This window comes from Protopterus annectens, chromosome 14.part0 (genome assembly GCF_019279795.1).
Source record: "Protopterus annectens isolate FY-2018-M chromosome 14.part0, PAN1.0, whole genome shotgun sequence".
In the NCBI taxonomy this organism is placed as follows: Eukaryota; Metazoa; Chordata; order Ceratodontiformes; family Protopteridae; genus Protopterus; species Protopterus annectens.
In genome coordinates this window covers 397351193-397366343 of record NC_056748.1, presented here as the reverse complement: position 1 = coordinate 397366343, position 15151 = coordinate 397351193, and the positions used below count along the sequence as shown (strand labels likewise).

General features: G+C 45.8%; 1 protein-coding gene across 8 annotated transcripts in view; it reads left to right on the top strand.

Moving 5' to 3' along the window:
- Positions 1-15151, top strand: part of MKI67 (marker of proliferation Ki-67) — a 404744-nt gene that overhangs the window by 121661 nt on the left and 267932 nt on the right. For 7 of the 8 annotated variants that reach the window (XM_044056164.1, XM_044056162.1, XM_044056163.1 and 4 more), the window contains exon 7: positions 4998-6278. The exons of the other annotated variant lie outside the window; for it this stretch is intronic. In XM_044056164.1, coding sequence (XP_043912099.1) covers positions 4998-6278 — 1281 coding nt within the window. The remainder of the gene's footprint in view (positions 1-4997; positions 6279-15151) is intronic. 8 annotated transcript variants of the gene reach the window in all.

Genomic DNA, 15151 nt, shown 5'->3' with positions numbered 1-15151 from the left:
GGAAATGGGGATGCCCGGACAAAGATTCTGCACAAGGACTTATCACAAGACAAGCATGGAAAGTGGACACCCCATCAGTATATGCCTTTTCCCGCACTGCCTCTCACCCCCAAGGTACTCCTAAAGGTCAGACAGGAGAAGCCAAAGATGATACTGATTACCCCAGACTGGCTTTGCCAGTACTGGTATCCAGTTCTAAGGAACTGTCTCAAAGGAACTTGTCTCAATGCCCAGATTGGACCTTGCCTCAAATACCTAATCTACTGTCCCAGCAAAACGATCAGATCCTGCACAGCCAACTCGAGACTTTAAACTTGGCGGCATGGCGGATAATGTAGTCATACAAAACACACCTCTCGGTAAAGGTGTGATAGAGGTCATTCTGGAAGCCAGAAGGCATAGTACTAGAAAATCGTATGCTGGAAAATGGAAGAGATTCTGTGCTTGGAACCAGGCACAAGGAACTGATACAGCTGTGCCAAATATTCCTCAGATTTTGCAATACTTAACTGAGATGCTGGACAAAGGCCTATCTTTTTCATCTATTAAAATTCATGCCTCTGCCATTTTGGCTCATTACAATACAGAGCCACCAATCTTTTCTCATCCCTTATTAAAGCAGTACCTCAGAGGAGCCAAAAATTTAAGGCCTCCAAGGAGATCCCCAGTGCCTGCATGGGACCTCACCCTGCCTCCTTTTGAGCCAGCTGCTACTGCTGATATAAAGTTTTTGTCTTGGAAAACGGCTCTGCTCCTTGCAATAACTTCTGCAAGACGAGTTTCAGCTACAGGCACTCATGGCTGTGGAACCTTTATCGTTTTTTTTTTCCAAACGGTCTCTCGGAGGACAAACCCAACATTTATGCCTAAAGGTGGTTTCCAGTGTGGCTCTTAACCAAACTTCATCTGCCAACTTTTTATCCAAATCCACAGAACAAGGGGGAGAGAATTCTACATCTTTGGGCGTACACAGACTGCATAGATTCTACTAGGACAGAACCAAAGTTTTCAGAAAGAGAGAGCAATTACTAGAGACATATGCTGCAGTATCACAAGGAAAGGCTATCTATTTCAAGGTAGATAGGCCACTGCATTCATGTCTGCTACTTACACCATGGCAAGCCAGTGCCCAAGGGCGTTGGGCCACATTCAACCAGAGTGCAGCCACTTTAGCCGCCTTTCTCAGGGGAGTACCAAACCAGGACATTTTAGAGGCTGCTACTTGGAGTTCAGTGCACACCTTTACAAAGCACGATCTGCCACTCAAATCCAGGGCAGGCTTTGCCACTGCAGTTCTGCAGGGCTTCCTAGCCGCTCCTAATGCTGTTTAGCTCCGGCCTCCCAGCCATAGCTTTGGGACTCTACCCAAATGTAATGACTGCAACAGTGAAACGCAAAGAACATAGTACAGTTGTGTACACTTAACATAAATGTAGATGTTTGAGTGTATTCACAGTTGCAGTCCAGGTTACCCACCCGCCATCTCCCTTTTCTTCTGATGGAACCTATCTTTCCTTCTCTGATTTCTACAACCTACATGGTGTATTTGCTTGTAGATGAAGGTAAAGTTTATATTGGTGTGTGTGTGTGTGTGTGTGTGTGTGTGTGTGTGTGTGTGTGTGTGTGTGTGTGTGTGTGTGTGTGTGTAGATATAGATAGATAGATAGAGATAGAGATAATATATATAATGTGTGTGTATCTATGTATAGTGTGTGTATGTATATAGTGTGTGTATGTATATAGTGTGTGTATGTATATAGTGTGTGTATGTGAATTGTAAATTTTGGGGCACCTGACATCTGGGGCAAGAAAAACTAAAAATGGCGTCTGCTGCTTTTATACCCCTGACAGCAGCCAACGCAGGACTTTGGAATTCAGGCTGACTGAGGACAACCTGCCAGCAAGATTACCCAAATGTAATGACTGCAACAGTGAATACACTCAAACATCTACATTTATGGTAAGTGTGCACATCTGTACTTTCCAACTTGTCTGGGATATACCATAAACGGGAGAGAATCACACCTGGTACCCTGTCGTCAAATTCTATTCCTGGGAGGAAGCTTGAGTACAACTTCCCAGATGGCTTACCTCATGCCAGAGAAACAAATTCATTTGACAACCTACTTCATTTAAGTGGCCACAAAAACCCTGCTATCTGCAAGACACATACTGCAAGCCTTGGTTCATGGCCTTTTGCATTTTTCTAATTCCGTATGCAAGAATGCATATGAGGCAACTACAGTGGTAGCTAAAAAGCCTATGGTGTCAACATTCTCAAGACCTAGAAACAATGATTCCTATCGTACCTTTCCTACGCCTAGAATTCCTTTGGGCAGAGGCCTGCCACCAGAACAAGGGACTACCTTTCGCACCACCCCCTGCTGCCCAAACCCTAACAGATGCCTCAGACTATGCATGGGGGGGGCTCACCTGGCAGCGAAGTGCATTCAGGGCATGGGGGGCTCACCTGGCAGGGAGGTGCATTCAGGGCAAATGGAACCCAAGTCAAATGCACTTGCATATCAATCAAAAAGAAGTGTTAGCTGTACAGAATGCTCAGAGCCTTCAAGGACCACATTTTTTCCAGGACAACCAATGGTAAAGACGGACAATACCACTGTTACGTGGTACATAAGCAGGGGGGGTACACATTCTTACCCCCACTGCAGACTAGCCATGGCATTGTGGAACACGGCCTTGAGCTACCAAGTGCACCTACAAGCTCAATTCCTGCCAGAAAAATTACACTGGCAGATGGACTAAGCAGAAACCTCATGGACCCACACGAGTGGAACCAAGTATTTTAAACATGTTGATGGGGCAAATGGAGCCCAGATATAGACCTGTTTGCCTCTCCCCAGAACTACCAATTGGACAAGTTTTGCACAATGACTCCCCACAAACAAGCCTGGAAATTGAATGCTCTGTCTTTCAGCTGGAAAAGTGGATGCTCTGTCCTTCAGCTGGAAAAACCTATCTGTCTATGCCCCCACCACCACCAGCAGCTCTCCAAAGTATTACTAAAAATCCAACGGGACAAAGGATGATTTTGATTGCTCCAGACTGGTTACCCCCCCCCCCCCCTGCACAGTGTCACTATTATCTGTATGGCACTTGCCTCAGACTTCTGCCCTGCTGTGTCAGCAGGAGGATCAGATTCTGCACCCTCAGCTTCTAACACTGAACCTTGCAGCCTGGCTAATTACTTATCTCTCCTTTACTATCCCTCAGCCAACCTGTGATGGATATGATTAGAGGCAAGGAGGCGTACTACTAGAAAATCTTATGCTGAAAAATGGAAAAGATTCTAAGATTCTGTGCTTGGAACCAATCTCAAGGGATGAGCACAGCAGCCCCCAGTTTACCTCAGGTTTTACAATTCTTAACTGAGATGTTTCACAAGGGCTTGTCTTTTTCCTCCATTAAACACAGAACCTCCCCTCTTCTCTCATCCACTGCTCAAGCAGTTCCTCGGAGGGGCCAAAAATGTACGACCACCCAGGAGCGCTCCAGTCACAGCCTGGGACCTTCTCTTTGCCTTAGAGAAACTAGGTCTGTACCTCCTTTCAAGCCAGCTGCTACTGCAGACTTCAAATTTCTTTCTTGGAAAACAGCTTTCCTTTTAGCAATCACTTCAGCTAGAAGGGTATCTAAATTACAGGCCCTTATGCCAGTTGGAGCCTTTCGTAATTTTTCATGTGGACAGGGTGTCCCTCAATCATTCCATCATTCATGCCCAAGGTGGTATCCAGTGTGGCTCTTAATCAGTCCATTCATTTGCCAACCTTCTTTCCCAATCAACAGAGTAAAGGGCAACAGATACTGCATTCCATAGATGTGCACAGACAACTTGGATTCTACTTGGACAGGACTAAACCTCAAAGGAAATCTGAACCACTGCTGGTAGAATTTGCTGCAGGGGCAGAGAGGAAGACTATTTCAGAGCAAACCATTTTCTAAATGGATAAGCCATTGCATTCATTTCTGCTATAAGCACTATGGAAAACCTATTCCCCCAGGGGTTCGGACCTCACTCCACTGGGGCTGAATCTATCTCTACAGCCTCTCTGAGGCTTCCCTACCAGGGACATCCTAGAAGCTGCTACCTGGAGTTCTGTACATACTTTCACCAAGCAATTATCATTTGCCAATTTTCTCTAAATCCAGAGCTGGCTTTTCCACTGCAGTCTTGCAGGGCCTTATAGCTGGCCCTAATGCTGTCTAAATTCCTCCTTCCAACCATAGCTTTGGGAATCTACCCAAATGTAATGACTGCAACAGTGAAACACAAAGAACATATAGTACAGTTGTGTACACTTGGCATAAATGTAGATGTTGGTGTATTTGCTGTTGCAGTCCTGGTTACCCTCCCTCCAGCCCCCTAATTTCTTTTGGCTATACCTCTACTTTCCTTTACTATGCTTTAAAAGCCTTTTTGGTGTATTTTCTTTTTTGTTGGGGGTGTATCTTTGTACTTTTTATATTTGCTTCCCATTAGGGGGGCACCTGACATCTGGGGCAAGAAGAAAAACTGATGTAATGGCATCTGCTGCATGTTAGACGACCCAACGTCATGGAAGAAGAGACTGCAACCGGAGCAGAATCCAAGACTTTGTTAATCGGGCCGACTGAGGACTACCTGCAGGCAGATAACCCAAATGTAATGACTGCAACAATGAATACACTCAACATCTACATTTATGGTAAGTGTACACAACTGTACAATCTCGTTTTGTGCCGTTTCCCTTCCACCACAACAGCTTCTAGAGACTCTTTGCTTTTGATTCTGATCATGTGGGTTACAGGCTGAGCTGTATTCCTCTGTGCCAGCAGGGCTAACTAGTTAATGTTTGCAGATTGTGAAATATAGACAGTATGGCACTCTGCAAGTTTCCCAAATTTTTATTTCTGGCGTGTTTATATATGCCGTGTTGGGGGTAATGTTTTGTGATTTCTTTGAGTAGAAACAAAATTTAACTCTTGTGTATTTTTAGGTAAGGCCAGTGAATTCAAGGATGTTACTGCAGAGTGTGTGAACCTTCCCGATACGGCTGTCACAAATGGTGATGCAACACCTCATTCCAGAAAGACCACACCCAAAACTGTAGAATCTAAAATCATTCTGGAGAATGTCGCGAAGGACAAGTCCCCTTTTCGTGAACTGTACACGTTGTATAAAGACCAAATTGAAACACCCAAGGGTCTGGATGTACACTATGAGAATTTTTCTAGCCATGGAAGTCTGTCTGTTCTTGATAATACACAGCAGGAAAAAACTCCTTTCTTTGCAGTACGTAAAAGTGCTCGCAAAAGCCAGGGTGAAGATCCAACCCTTTCTGCAGTTAATGCACAGTTTTTACAGGCCGTTGACGAGTACGGAAATCAAGATGTTGCTCAGAGGTCACCTGTGTCTAGACGGAGTAAAGTTGGTAGGAAAAGCCTGACTCTGGCAGAACTTTCTCAGCCCGACTCTGAACAGATTTTACTTTCAAAATACAGTACGTTGGAGAAATCATTTGAAGATGCAAACAGAAGTCCCAGCAGAAGTCGTCGCAGTGTAGGGTCCAAAAGTAAAGAAACTGTTACTGTAACAGTGGATGCAGTAAGCAAGAGTATTGTGGACAATAATGCATCTCATTTAAATGAGAGAAGTCTTGTAGAATGTAACCAGTCCCAAGGTTCCTTGGATGCTGAAAGTGAAAACCAAGTCAGCATGACAGCTGGTCAGGTTCGTAAGCGTCGAAGTCGCTCTTCCCGGGGATTCATAATGGACATGAATGTGGGTATTGATAACATCAGTGGCTTGAAGTCCCCTGAAGGGATTCCTTCCCCAAAGGCTACAGGTTCTGATAAGCATTATAGTGTTGCAGGTGATGCACAGAGCTCTTCAACACCTGAAAAATATATAAATGAGCCAGGATCTAGGAGAAATTCTGCTTCCAGGAAGTCTTTCAGTGCAGAAGAAGTCTTAAACAAAATTCAAGAATCAAGTTCATGTGTTTCAGATCTATCAGACCTTTCTGACAACAGTAGGCCGAAACTGATAACATCTCCTAGAAGTGTTCATTTGTCCCCTCGTAAAGTAGAAATTCAGGAGCATGTTACGGACAGAGTAGATTCTTCACTGAAACAAATGAGAGTGAGAACATCATCTCCTAAAGTGAGTTCTAGCCCATCCCCAGAAAGATCATCTAAAAAATTGGTTGTAAAGAGGGCGGAAGAGGTAGCTTCAGAAATAACTGTGGGAACACCACGTGGTGCCAGGAACCAGTCAGGTATAAATTATTTTATTTTGTGTGCATATAATTTTTCACATAATACGATGTTGAGTTGTCTGGAATGCCATTTCCCTAATGAAATCGCAGTTGGTGTGGTGTGAGAGGTTACATCCACAGTACTGAAATCTTGGCATCACTTGGCTCTGTTGGGTTCATCACAGGAACTAGGCTGTTATCCACTTTGCCTTTTTACTGTACAAACTATCCAATATCTGAGCTGTGTAATGTGCCACCTGTAGCTGCCTTCAAGTAGCCTTACTTTCCAGAGCATTTTCTTAACATTTTATTTGGGTACTTCCTTATAGCGGCCTTTGCTTATAGCGTAGAGTAAACATGGCGATTGATCCTGTTTCAAGTGACTGTTTTAATATGAATTGCAGTGATCCTGACTCCTGCTGAGATTCCGTGACACTGCACCTGCAGATTGTACCAGGCCACCTGCTCTGGTACATATGGCTTCCTGTAGTTAGTTTGGCTGTAAACACACAACCATTCCCTGCTGAGTTAAGCGAAGGAGGTGGCTGCATAGACACTCTAGGAACGTGGCTTGCCAAGAATCTGAAGGGCAATGTTTACTCTGGTATACATCTAGTATGTCAGTACAATTGCTCCTATTTTTCACACTTTACCTCGTCCCCCACCCCCAGTTTTAAATTCCAATTACTAAACCCAAAACTACAAATGCATTCACTTGTTTGTTAGCAGGTAAGGAAATGCACCCTAGCTGCAAAAGTTAGTTTGGGTACCAAAACAGGTGGCGCGCACCTTTTATTTGTTAGGAAAAATTTCCTCACCCTAGCTATCTTGCCAAGGCCACTAATAATAAGGAAGTACCTTTATTTGTGATGGTTTTTAATATCTTGTGAATGGTAAATGCTGTTAAGGTACAAATAATTTTACAGTGGTTTGTGTACTTAATACTGTAATGCATTGGAAACTGCAACCCAGGCATGTATTAACAGGACTTTGCAGCTTTTTTTTTTCCAATTCTGCCCTCAAATAGTGTACACCACCACCTGCCTTCCCTAAATGCTCTTTGTAACCATTTGAAATATTAGAATCTGCTAGAGGAAGTCCCAAACACGTAGACTGTTCAAAACGACAGACTTGCATATGCAAAGTCTGAGATGGCCATTTCCTTTTCCCTTTCTCTGAGAAATGGTGAGGTGGTACACAAGTTCAAGAGGATATGGTGGGGGTCCCGCCCCTTGCAAAAGTTTTTAAAGGAGAAGAGGGACCTTGGAGAGCATGTGGTCCCCCCCCCAAGATTTTCAGTCTTTCAGCTTGTTGGTATTCTTCGTTTGAGTGCTGACATTTCAGTAAGGATTCTCTCCCATTATGTTTTCATAGAGAGATTATGGCATCTTGCAACTGTGGCACACTTGTTTTACTGTTTATGCCCCTGTATGTAATGTCCAAGGGTTTCGTATGAAGTATCAAAATATATCTACGCATGCATTACTCAATACTGTGCACACTTATCAGGCAACACATTCCCTATCCCCTCAAGGGATTAGCTACTGTAGTTTCTGAATGTGCACTCTATCTCTACCCTGGCATGGGTGAGGAAGGAGACGACTCAAGCAGCTAATCGGGGTGGTCTTGGTAGTTGGGGTTCTTTTACTATGCCATTTAGCAAGGTACTTTTCAGCCAGACATGAACTTTCATACAATAGCAAGAAAATTAGAGTGCTTTTTGGTTCCCTTTGCACTGTCTTTATCCCATCCACAGTACTTAATGTCAGGATTGAGGAGTTAATTGGGAACAAAAAGAAATGAGACCTAATAAAGATTACCTTTAAAGGTGGATTCTCCTCAGCTGTTTGCTACTATGTTAGTAGTTTTGGAGGATAGCATAGATGAGCTGGTGGTTCTCTGGCCCAACTTTTGCAAACCCAAACTTCTCCGAAGTTCCCAGGATATAGGATTAGTTTCAAAATAAACTTCTAAGCATCTTATGGCAACTAGCCTTGGACAACGGACAAAGAAGGGAGAAGTTTGGTAGGCATGGGAAGTTGCACACTTCTCTTCCAAACTTTATTCCTGCATACATGTTTCGGCTATCAAGCCTTCATCAGTGTATAACAAGTAAACATACAATAGCAATTAAATACTTCATGCTTTCATCTAATAAACATACAATAGCAATTAAATACTTCATGCTTTCATCTAATTGGTCAATCACAAAGATTCATATAAGACTAAGTGGGAATAAACCCCCCCTCCCCAGTCTAATAATTCAACCCTTTTCCTTGGTATCCAAAATAGTATGCCAACCTCCCTTGTTTGTCCGTAATTTTAATATAATTTTATCAATTATAGTAAATTGGAACCTGGCAGTTTTTATGCTTCAAAGTGTGCTTTATGCAGAGGAGTTGACATCTCACCCCATCTATATGTAAACATTCTGCTGGCAATATTCTGCAACTGATCATCCAGTGACAAAATATGCCAATATTTCCAAACTAAATAGATATTTTGGCATATTTTGTTACTGGATGATCAGTTGTGGAATATATTGCCAGCAAAATGTTTACGTTTAGATGGGATAAAACCTTTGGGAGGTCGTCTCGACCATTAAAAGAAGGGCAATAGGGTCAACAAAACCTCAAGACTGCTTAATTTGGGTGGAGAACTAGTAAAAGGATGTCAACCATATGCTCATTGTAGCTTCTGAATTTGCTTTTTTTAAAATATTTTTGGTAATTGTAATATTGATTGGGTGGTATACCTAAGAGTGTAGCTGCTCAACGTTTTATGTTGGCAGACTTCTCTTCTCGTATGCTTAAGTCTAGGATTTCTGAGAATCTGAGTGATTATTAAATGTGCAAGATTGTCAATGCTCTATGAGCACACTTTTTGAAGCATAAACCGACCAGGACTCTCAACGGACATCCTGACCAATCCTTCCACTGTTGTAGTAGAACAGTCTGAACCTTGGCCCTCCCTACACCCTGCCCCTTGCATAAAAAGGAAACTAAAGCCAAAACATGTCTCCTCCAGGCTTTCTCTGTGCTTATTTAATGCCTTCTTTGCCTGCTTTCCCTCTGGCTGCCCCTCATGTTATCAGTCCTAGGCCTCAGACTGAAGATATTCTTCAGATTCCTCTTGAGGATTCCCTTTCCTATGCCTCTCATATGCTTTCCTCTCTTGGATATGCCTCCCATGAGGAGGACTCTGCTGAGGCAGACTCCCCAAGAGAGGACCTTTGGTGAAACCATCTCTTATGTGTGTTTTTTTTTTTAATGTGATTCCACTGAAATGTCTGAGGTACTATGAACTTTTACAAATGGACAACCCTTCACCTTCTGCCATCCCTCTAGTCTTAGCCTTTTTGGACACCTTTAGTGCAGCCTCTAAAGACCCTGAATCCCAACCACAACCCCTAGAAGACCTGACAGGTTTTTATAAGGTCCCAGAAAGGCCAAATTTCTGATTAAATGCCCAGTTACAGACCCTGGCACTTTCAGTCTCTGCAGACAAGCCCTCCAGGTTACTTCTACCTCTGTCCTTCCCACTGATAAGGACAGTAAGACCAATGGAACACCTTGGCAAAAGTATACACCCTGTCACTTTGGCTTTTAGGGCTTTTAACTACCAGACACGCATCTAAGTATGCCCTGGCCATTTTGAGTCTGGTTTCTAAACTTTTGGCTGATCTCCCAGACTCTCCTAAGGCTCATCTAACCTAATTTCCTTGTCCTCTCAAGTGACAAGACACTATTAGGTGCAGCGGCCTCTGCAGAATCTGCAGCTTCTGCCTCAGTACTTGGAAGGTATTCTTCACTGAGACTCCAACCCCTACTTGAGGATACCTGGGCTAAACTTCTGGATGCACCCCTGAACAATTCTGCCCTTTTTGGGGCCCAAGTGGCAGAGCTTTTCAAAATCTTTCAGCAAAAGGGGAAGGAATTACAAGACTTGAAACATTTGTCTGTCTCTCCAATCCCTAAATTCCATAGGAATTATCCCACCAAGACAGTTGAGCAAACATTTTGCTCCTGCTGCTCCTCATTTTAGGAGTAAAAAGAGCTCCAGGAAGCAGAAGCAGCAGCCTCCTTCCAGGCCAACTCATGCTCAAACTACTGTTTCAGGTCAGGTAGTCTACCTGCCTTCTCCTTCACCCCTCCGGATTCCATTCCCCTATTGCAAAGACTCGCTTTCTTACTGTCTGGCAAAGCATTACCTCAGACAAGTGAGCCTTTCCTATTTATAGAAAGGGGTAATTCACGACTTGGGTCATTCCTCCCTCCTTAAGAGGCATATCACAACTACCCCTTTTCCAGCAGTCTTAGCCTCCTCTCTCAAGGGTCTGTCCAATCTGTCCCCCTGTCAGACAAAGGAAATCTTACTGCAGACTTTTTTTCCTAGTACCAAGTAAAGACTGCCTACTGGCAGTACCCAGACTGTAAAAGTAGCCAACTCCAAATCCAGCTCCAGACAAGTGGAGTACCTCAGGGTTCAGTCCTGGGACCACTCTTTTTTTGGCATCTACTTCTCTGAAGTACAGGGCAACACTAAGGGACTCTGGCTAACAAAGTTCGCAGATGACTGCAAACTGGGAGCAATTACCGAATCCCCAAATGATGTGGATATCTTACAAAAGGGCCTTACAGAAATGGATGCCTGGTGCCAGAGCCATGGGCCCAAGCTTAATGCCAAGAAATGTATAGTTATCCTCTTTGGAAAAAAAAAACCTGTACCCATGAATTACCACATAGGTGGCAGTACACTAAACATCGAAAGTGTGATGAGTGACTTGGGACACAGGAGGACAGTGGTCTCCCTTTTGATAACCACATCATCACAACATTCAGGAAATCCTATGTGGCACACCATCACTAAAGGCTTTTCATGCAGAAAGAGGTCATTGTCCCACTGTACTCATCCCTCATTAGACCCATTATAGAGTATAATGCCCTGTATTTGTATGTACCTCAAGGCATCTGCAACAGCTGGAAAGACCACAGAAATACCACACTAAAAGAATCGCAGGCCTAAAGCAGATGGCATATGCTGACTCTGTGGCATATCGTCTGAGAGGCAATCTCTGCTTAACATAAAAGGCCATGTCAAACCCTGAGCTGTTGGACATTCTCCACTTAAATCCCAATCCCTCAGAGCCGCATGCTCCAGGGATCTAAACCTTGTCATCACAATGAACAAAACGTGCTGGAGGGATCAGTTCTTGACCCAGAGACTGCCCATACAAGTCAAGCAGAGCGTCTCATTGGCCCTCTTCAAAAGGAACCCTGATTTGGATGGGAGATAAGAAATTCATCCCGGGGATCATGGCAGTTGCCCTGCTAGACAGGGGTCCAGAGAAGTAAATATTGTGGGAAGAAATATCCAGGGAATTGTTATGGCTAGGCTTGTATAGGGCCGATAGCCTAGTACCAACCCATGGAGACCAATCCTGTATCTCTCCCACCTCTGCCTCTTTCTAGAAGTACCCACTTTTTGCATGCTTGTACTCCAGACCCCCCCCCCCCCCCCCCAATGCTTTAGGCATTTCTGGCCACTTTGGACATCAGAGATACCTCTCCATAAGGCCCAACAACAGGAAGTATTAAGTTATTTCTGTCCTGCAGTCTCTGGGGTTCAACATGAATTTCAAGTCCATACTAAACCCCACCCAGAACCAAGTTTTCCTGGGATGCAGAATCGGGACAGATTATGTTGTCCTATTTCCATTCTGCAGTATTCCACATATGGGTTTAGTCCTCTGGCTTTGTGCATGTCCAGCCAGTATGCAAAAGTTCAGTCCCTACACTGTGCGTGGGATGTCTGACATGGCTCAAGGAATGGTGGGTCATAAGTGACGTCTGCACACACCAGCCCTTAGAACTTCTTAGCTGCCAGTCGTACGCCAGGTGTTCCTGCTCTCACTGCAGTCTTAGTTGAGAAATCGGATAAGTACACTTTATTGTATTGCCTGTTCATGTCATCTAGAAAGGGCAAATGTACATGTGGCCGGCAGATTCCTTGTAAGGATGCCCATGGTCAGTCGCACAACTACAAGGCCTGTTCAATTTGTCAGGTGTTTGTACCCAAAACTTTGCATAGTAGTTTGCATGCACCAAACCTATACTTGAAAAATCAAAGGTTAAAGCAGATTGCGTTGGGGATGAAAGCTTCATCCAACATACCTAGTCAACCACCGAAGACTGCCAAGATTTCACAGCCTATTATAGCTGCGTCTCTAGTGGCAGATGTCTGCCTGGTAGAGGAATCTTATTCAGCCACCTTGGATATAGCCAGTACCTCTATGGATCCCTCGTGGAGGGCACATCCCTAGAGACTATTCAGATGTCGGTCTCTGCTTGGGGGGGGGGGGGGGGACTAGTGGTCATCTTTTTTGCTATAGGTCTGTCTGATGCCTCTGGTCCTTTACAGTCTCAGGATTCCAGGCCTTCCCCCTTCAGATGCCAGTTAGGCCCCTTAACAGAAAAGGAGGCACCTTTCTTCCCCTTCTGAAAGTATGCCTGACTGGCAGATCTTCAGTCAAAGCCTATTTAATGCCTTTATGGCCTTTCATCCTCCTCCTGCAGGGACTGCTAGCATTCCTCCTCCACTCAAGGCCTAGGCCTCAAACTTCAGAGCCTACCATGAGGGAAAAGGAAGACCAGTCTGATTTTTTTGATGAGTCACTTTCCTACGCCTCCCAGATCTCTTCTTTCTTGGAGGTATGGCTTCCCATAGGAGGAATGTCAACCCTGACTCCCCAGTTGATTTGACCTTTGGGGGAAAATCATCTCTAAGATGAAAAATCATTTCAAGTGGGAATCCTTGATGGAGGTAAAAAGATACTACAACCCCATTCAAATGGGTTCCCCAAGCCCGTCTGCTGTTCCTCCAATCCTGCCTGCCTTCTCTGCATCCTTAAACGCAGAATCTGAAGTAGGAGATTGATTTGTCAGCAACCTGTGGGTATGGGTCCGATATCTGATCCAAACCGGCATGGTTTATCCAGCTATGGATCCGAGCTCCTAGCTCCTCCCCTCACCCATAATGCCCTGCTCTCCCTACATGACCTCAGATCTAGTTTGCCGCGTTCATGGTGACAGCTTGATCTTTGAGCTCCTTCAGCTAAGTGAAAATTTAGTATATTTACTAAGGGTTTTTTGGTTTAAAAATAGTTCCTTTGTGTGAAAGTTTTAGGTTTCCCACCCATTTAAACTATTTTTGGTTAAATTACTTAATTTTTTTGTAATTCCCTCCCCTCGCTGGTAGCGTAGTGTGTGCGTGGTTTCTTTGGGGCCTTTACTGTGTTAACTTGTTCATTTTTAACTTGTTAATTTTCTTTTGTTAAAAAAAAAGTCTGAGGCCCCTAAGGCGATATTTTCGAAGTGCTCCGACTGTGGCCATAAGCTGTCCCCTGTGGATGGCCACACTCGGTGCGTTCGATGCCGTGGGGTTGAACACCTCACTTCTGGATGTTCAATCTGTGCAGGGTTCAACCCCACGGCATTGAAGGAGCGAAGGTCGAAGCTGGTCTTGGCGGGACTTTTACCCCCGGACTCGGCTTCGGCCTCTGCCCCATTGGTTAACGCTCCTGTGGTACCTTCCCTACCTGCTCCCGCTCCTCCTCCCGGGACTCAAACTCCCTCTACGGGTTCGGAGGACAGGGAAGCTAGGAAGAAGGACCGGAGAGAGAAGCACCACAAGCGGCGGGCCGAGACCTCCGTCTCGGCCCCACCGGCTAAGCGGGCTTCTCCTCCGGCCTCTCTAGCTGCTGGTTCTCCTCCTCGGCTCCGGTCCCCAGCCATTTCACTGGGACCGGAGGAGGAGACCCGACCTCCGAGGCTATCGAGGCGGTATTCAAGGCCTACCTCGGTGGCCTCTTCGAGGTCAACCTACAGTCTTTCTGACGCCGATCTGGACCGGATGATGCAAAGGTTCATCCAGGCCCAGATGCAGATGGGAGTGCTCCTGCCTCCCCCCGGGGGGGGGATCTCGACCCTTCAAGCCCATGGCTCCTTCTCCGACCCGCTACCCTGGTTCGGAGCGCTCTGAGCCGGGCAGCTTTGGAGCCGGGGGTGTGTCTGCTTCGATAGTACTGGCTACTTCGGATCCGACCCTGCCCTCGAGTGTCGGATCCGACCTCTCGGAGCCTTGGCCAGAGTTTCAGATCCGAGGGACTCTGTGTGCCTTTGGCACCATCCGTGTCGGAGCGCACTGGTCCCTCTCCGAAGGGCTCGGCTCAGATCCACTCCTCGGATCCGAGGGGGAGCCGACTGTCGGATCCTTTGGTCGAGGCTGGCTCCCCTTCGGCTTTTGATAAAGTGGAGAGGGCTCTGTTGAGGGCTTCCAGACCCCCGGCACTTGCTTCGGCTCCGTCCCGCACTCAATCTGCTCTGGGTCAGGCTTCCATCACCCGGCCACTGGGACAACCCGTTTCAATGCCCCAAGCAGTTCCTGCGGAACTAGACACTACTTGCGAGGGCTCCTCGGACAGCCCCCCCCCGAGGAGGCACCTCGCAAGCACACATGTAAAAGGAGGCACATAGACTCCCCCGAGTTTTTAACTGAAGACACTGACTTGGAGGAAGGGGAAGGCTCCCCAAGATCACCCCCCCGAGGATGTCTCTTTTGGAGACATCATGGAAATGCTTCGTATAAGGGGTGGGTGGTCTGCCCCAAAGTCTTCGGACGAGTCCGTGTTCTTGGAGGCATTCGAAGCGGGCCCGTCTACCTCTTGGGTGTCCCCTCCTGCCGACCCCCTGGTGGACCTTATTACCACCAGGGTGTGGAAGGAACCGGACACCGTGGAGCCAATCCCCAAAAGGCCAGACAGGATTCTCAGCCCCCCTGCTGACCGTGCCCACTGGAGTAAGTGTCCTCCGGTAGATGCCATGCTGACGGCAGCA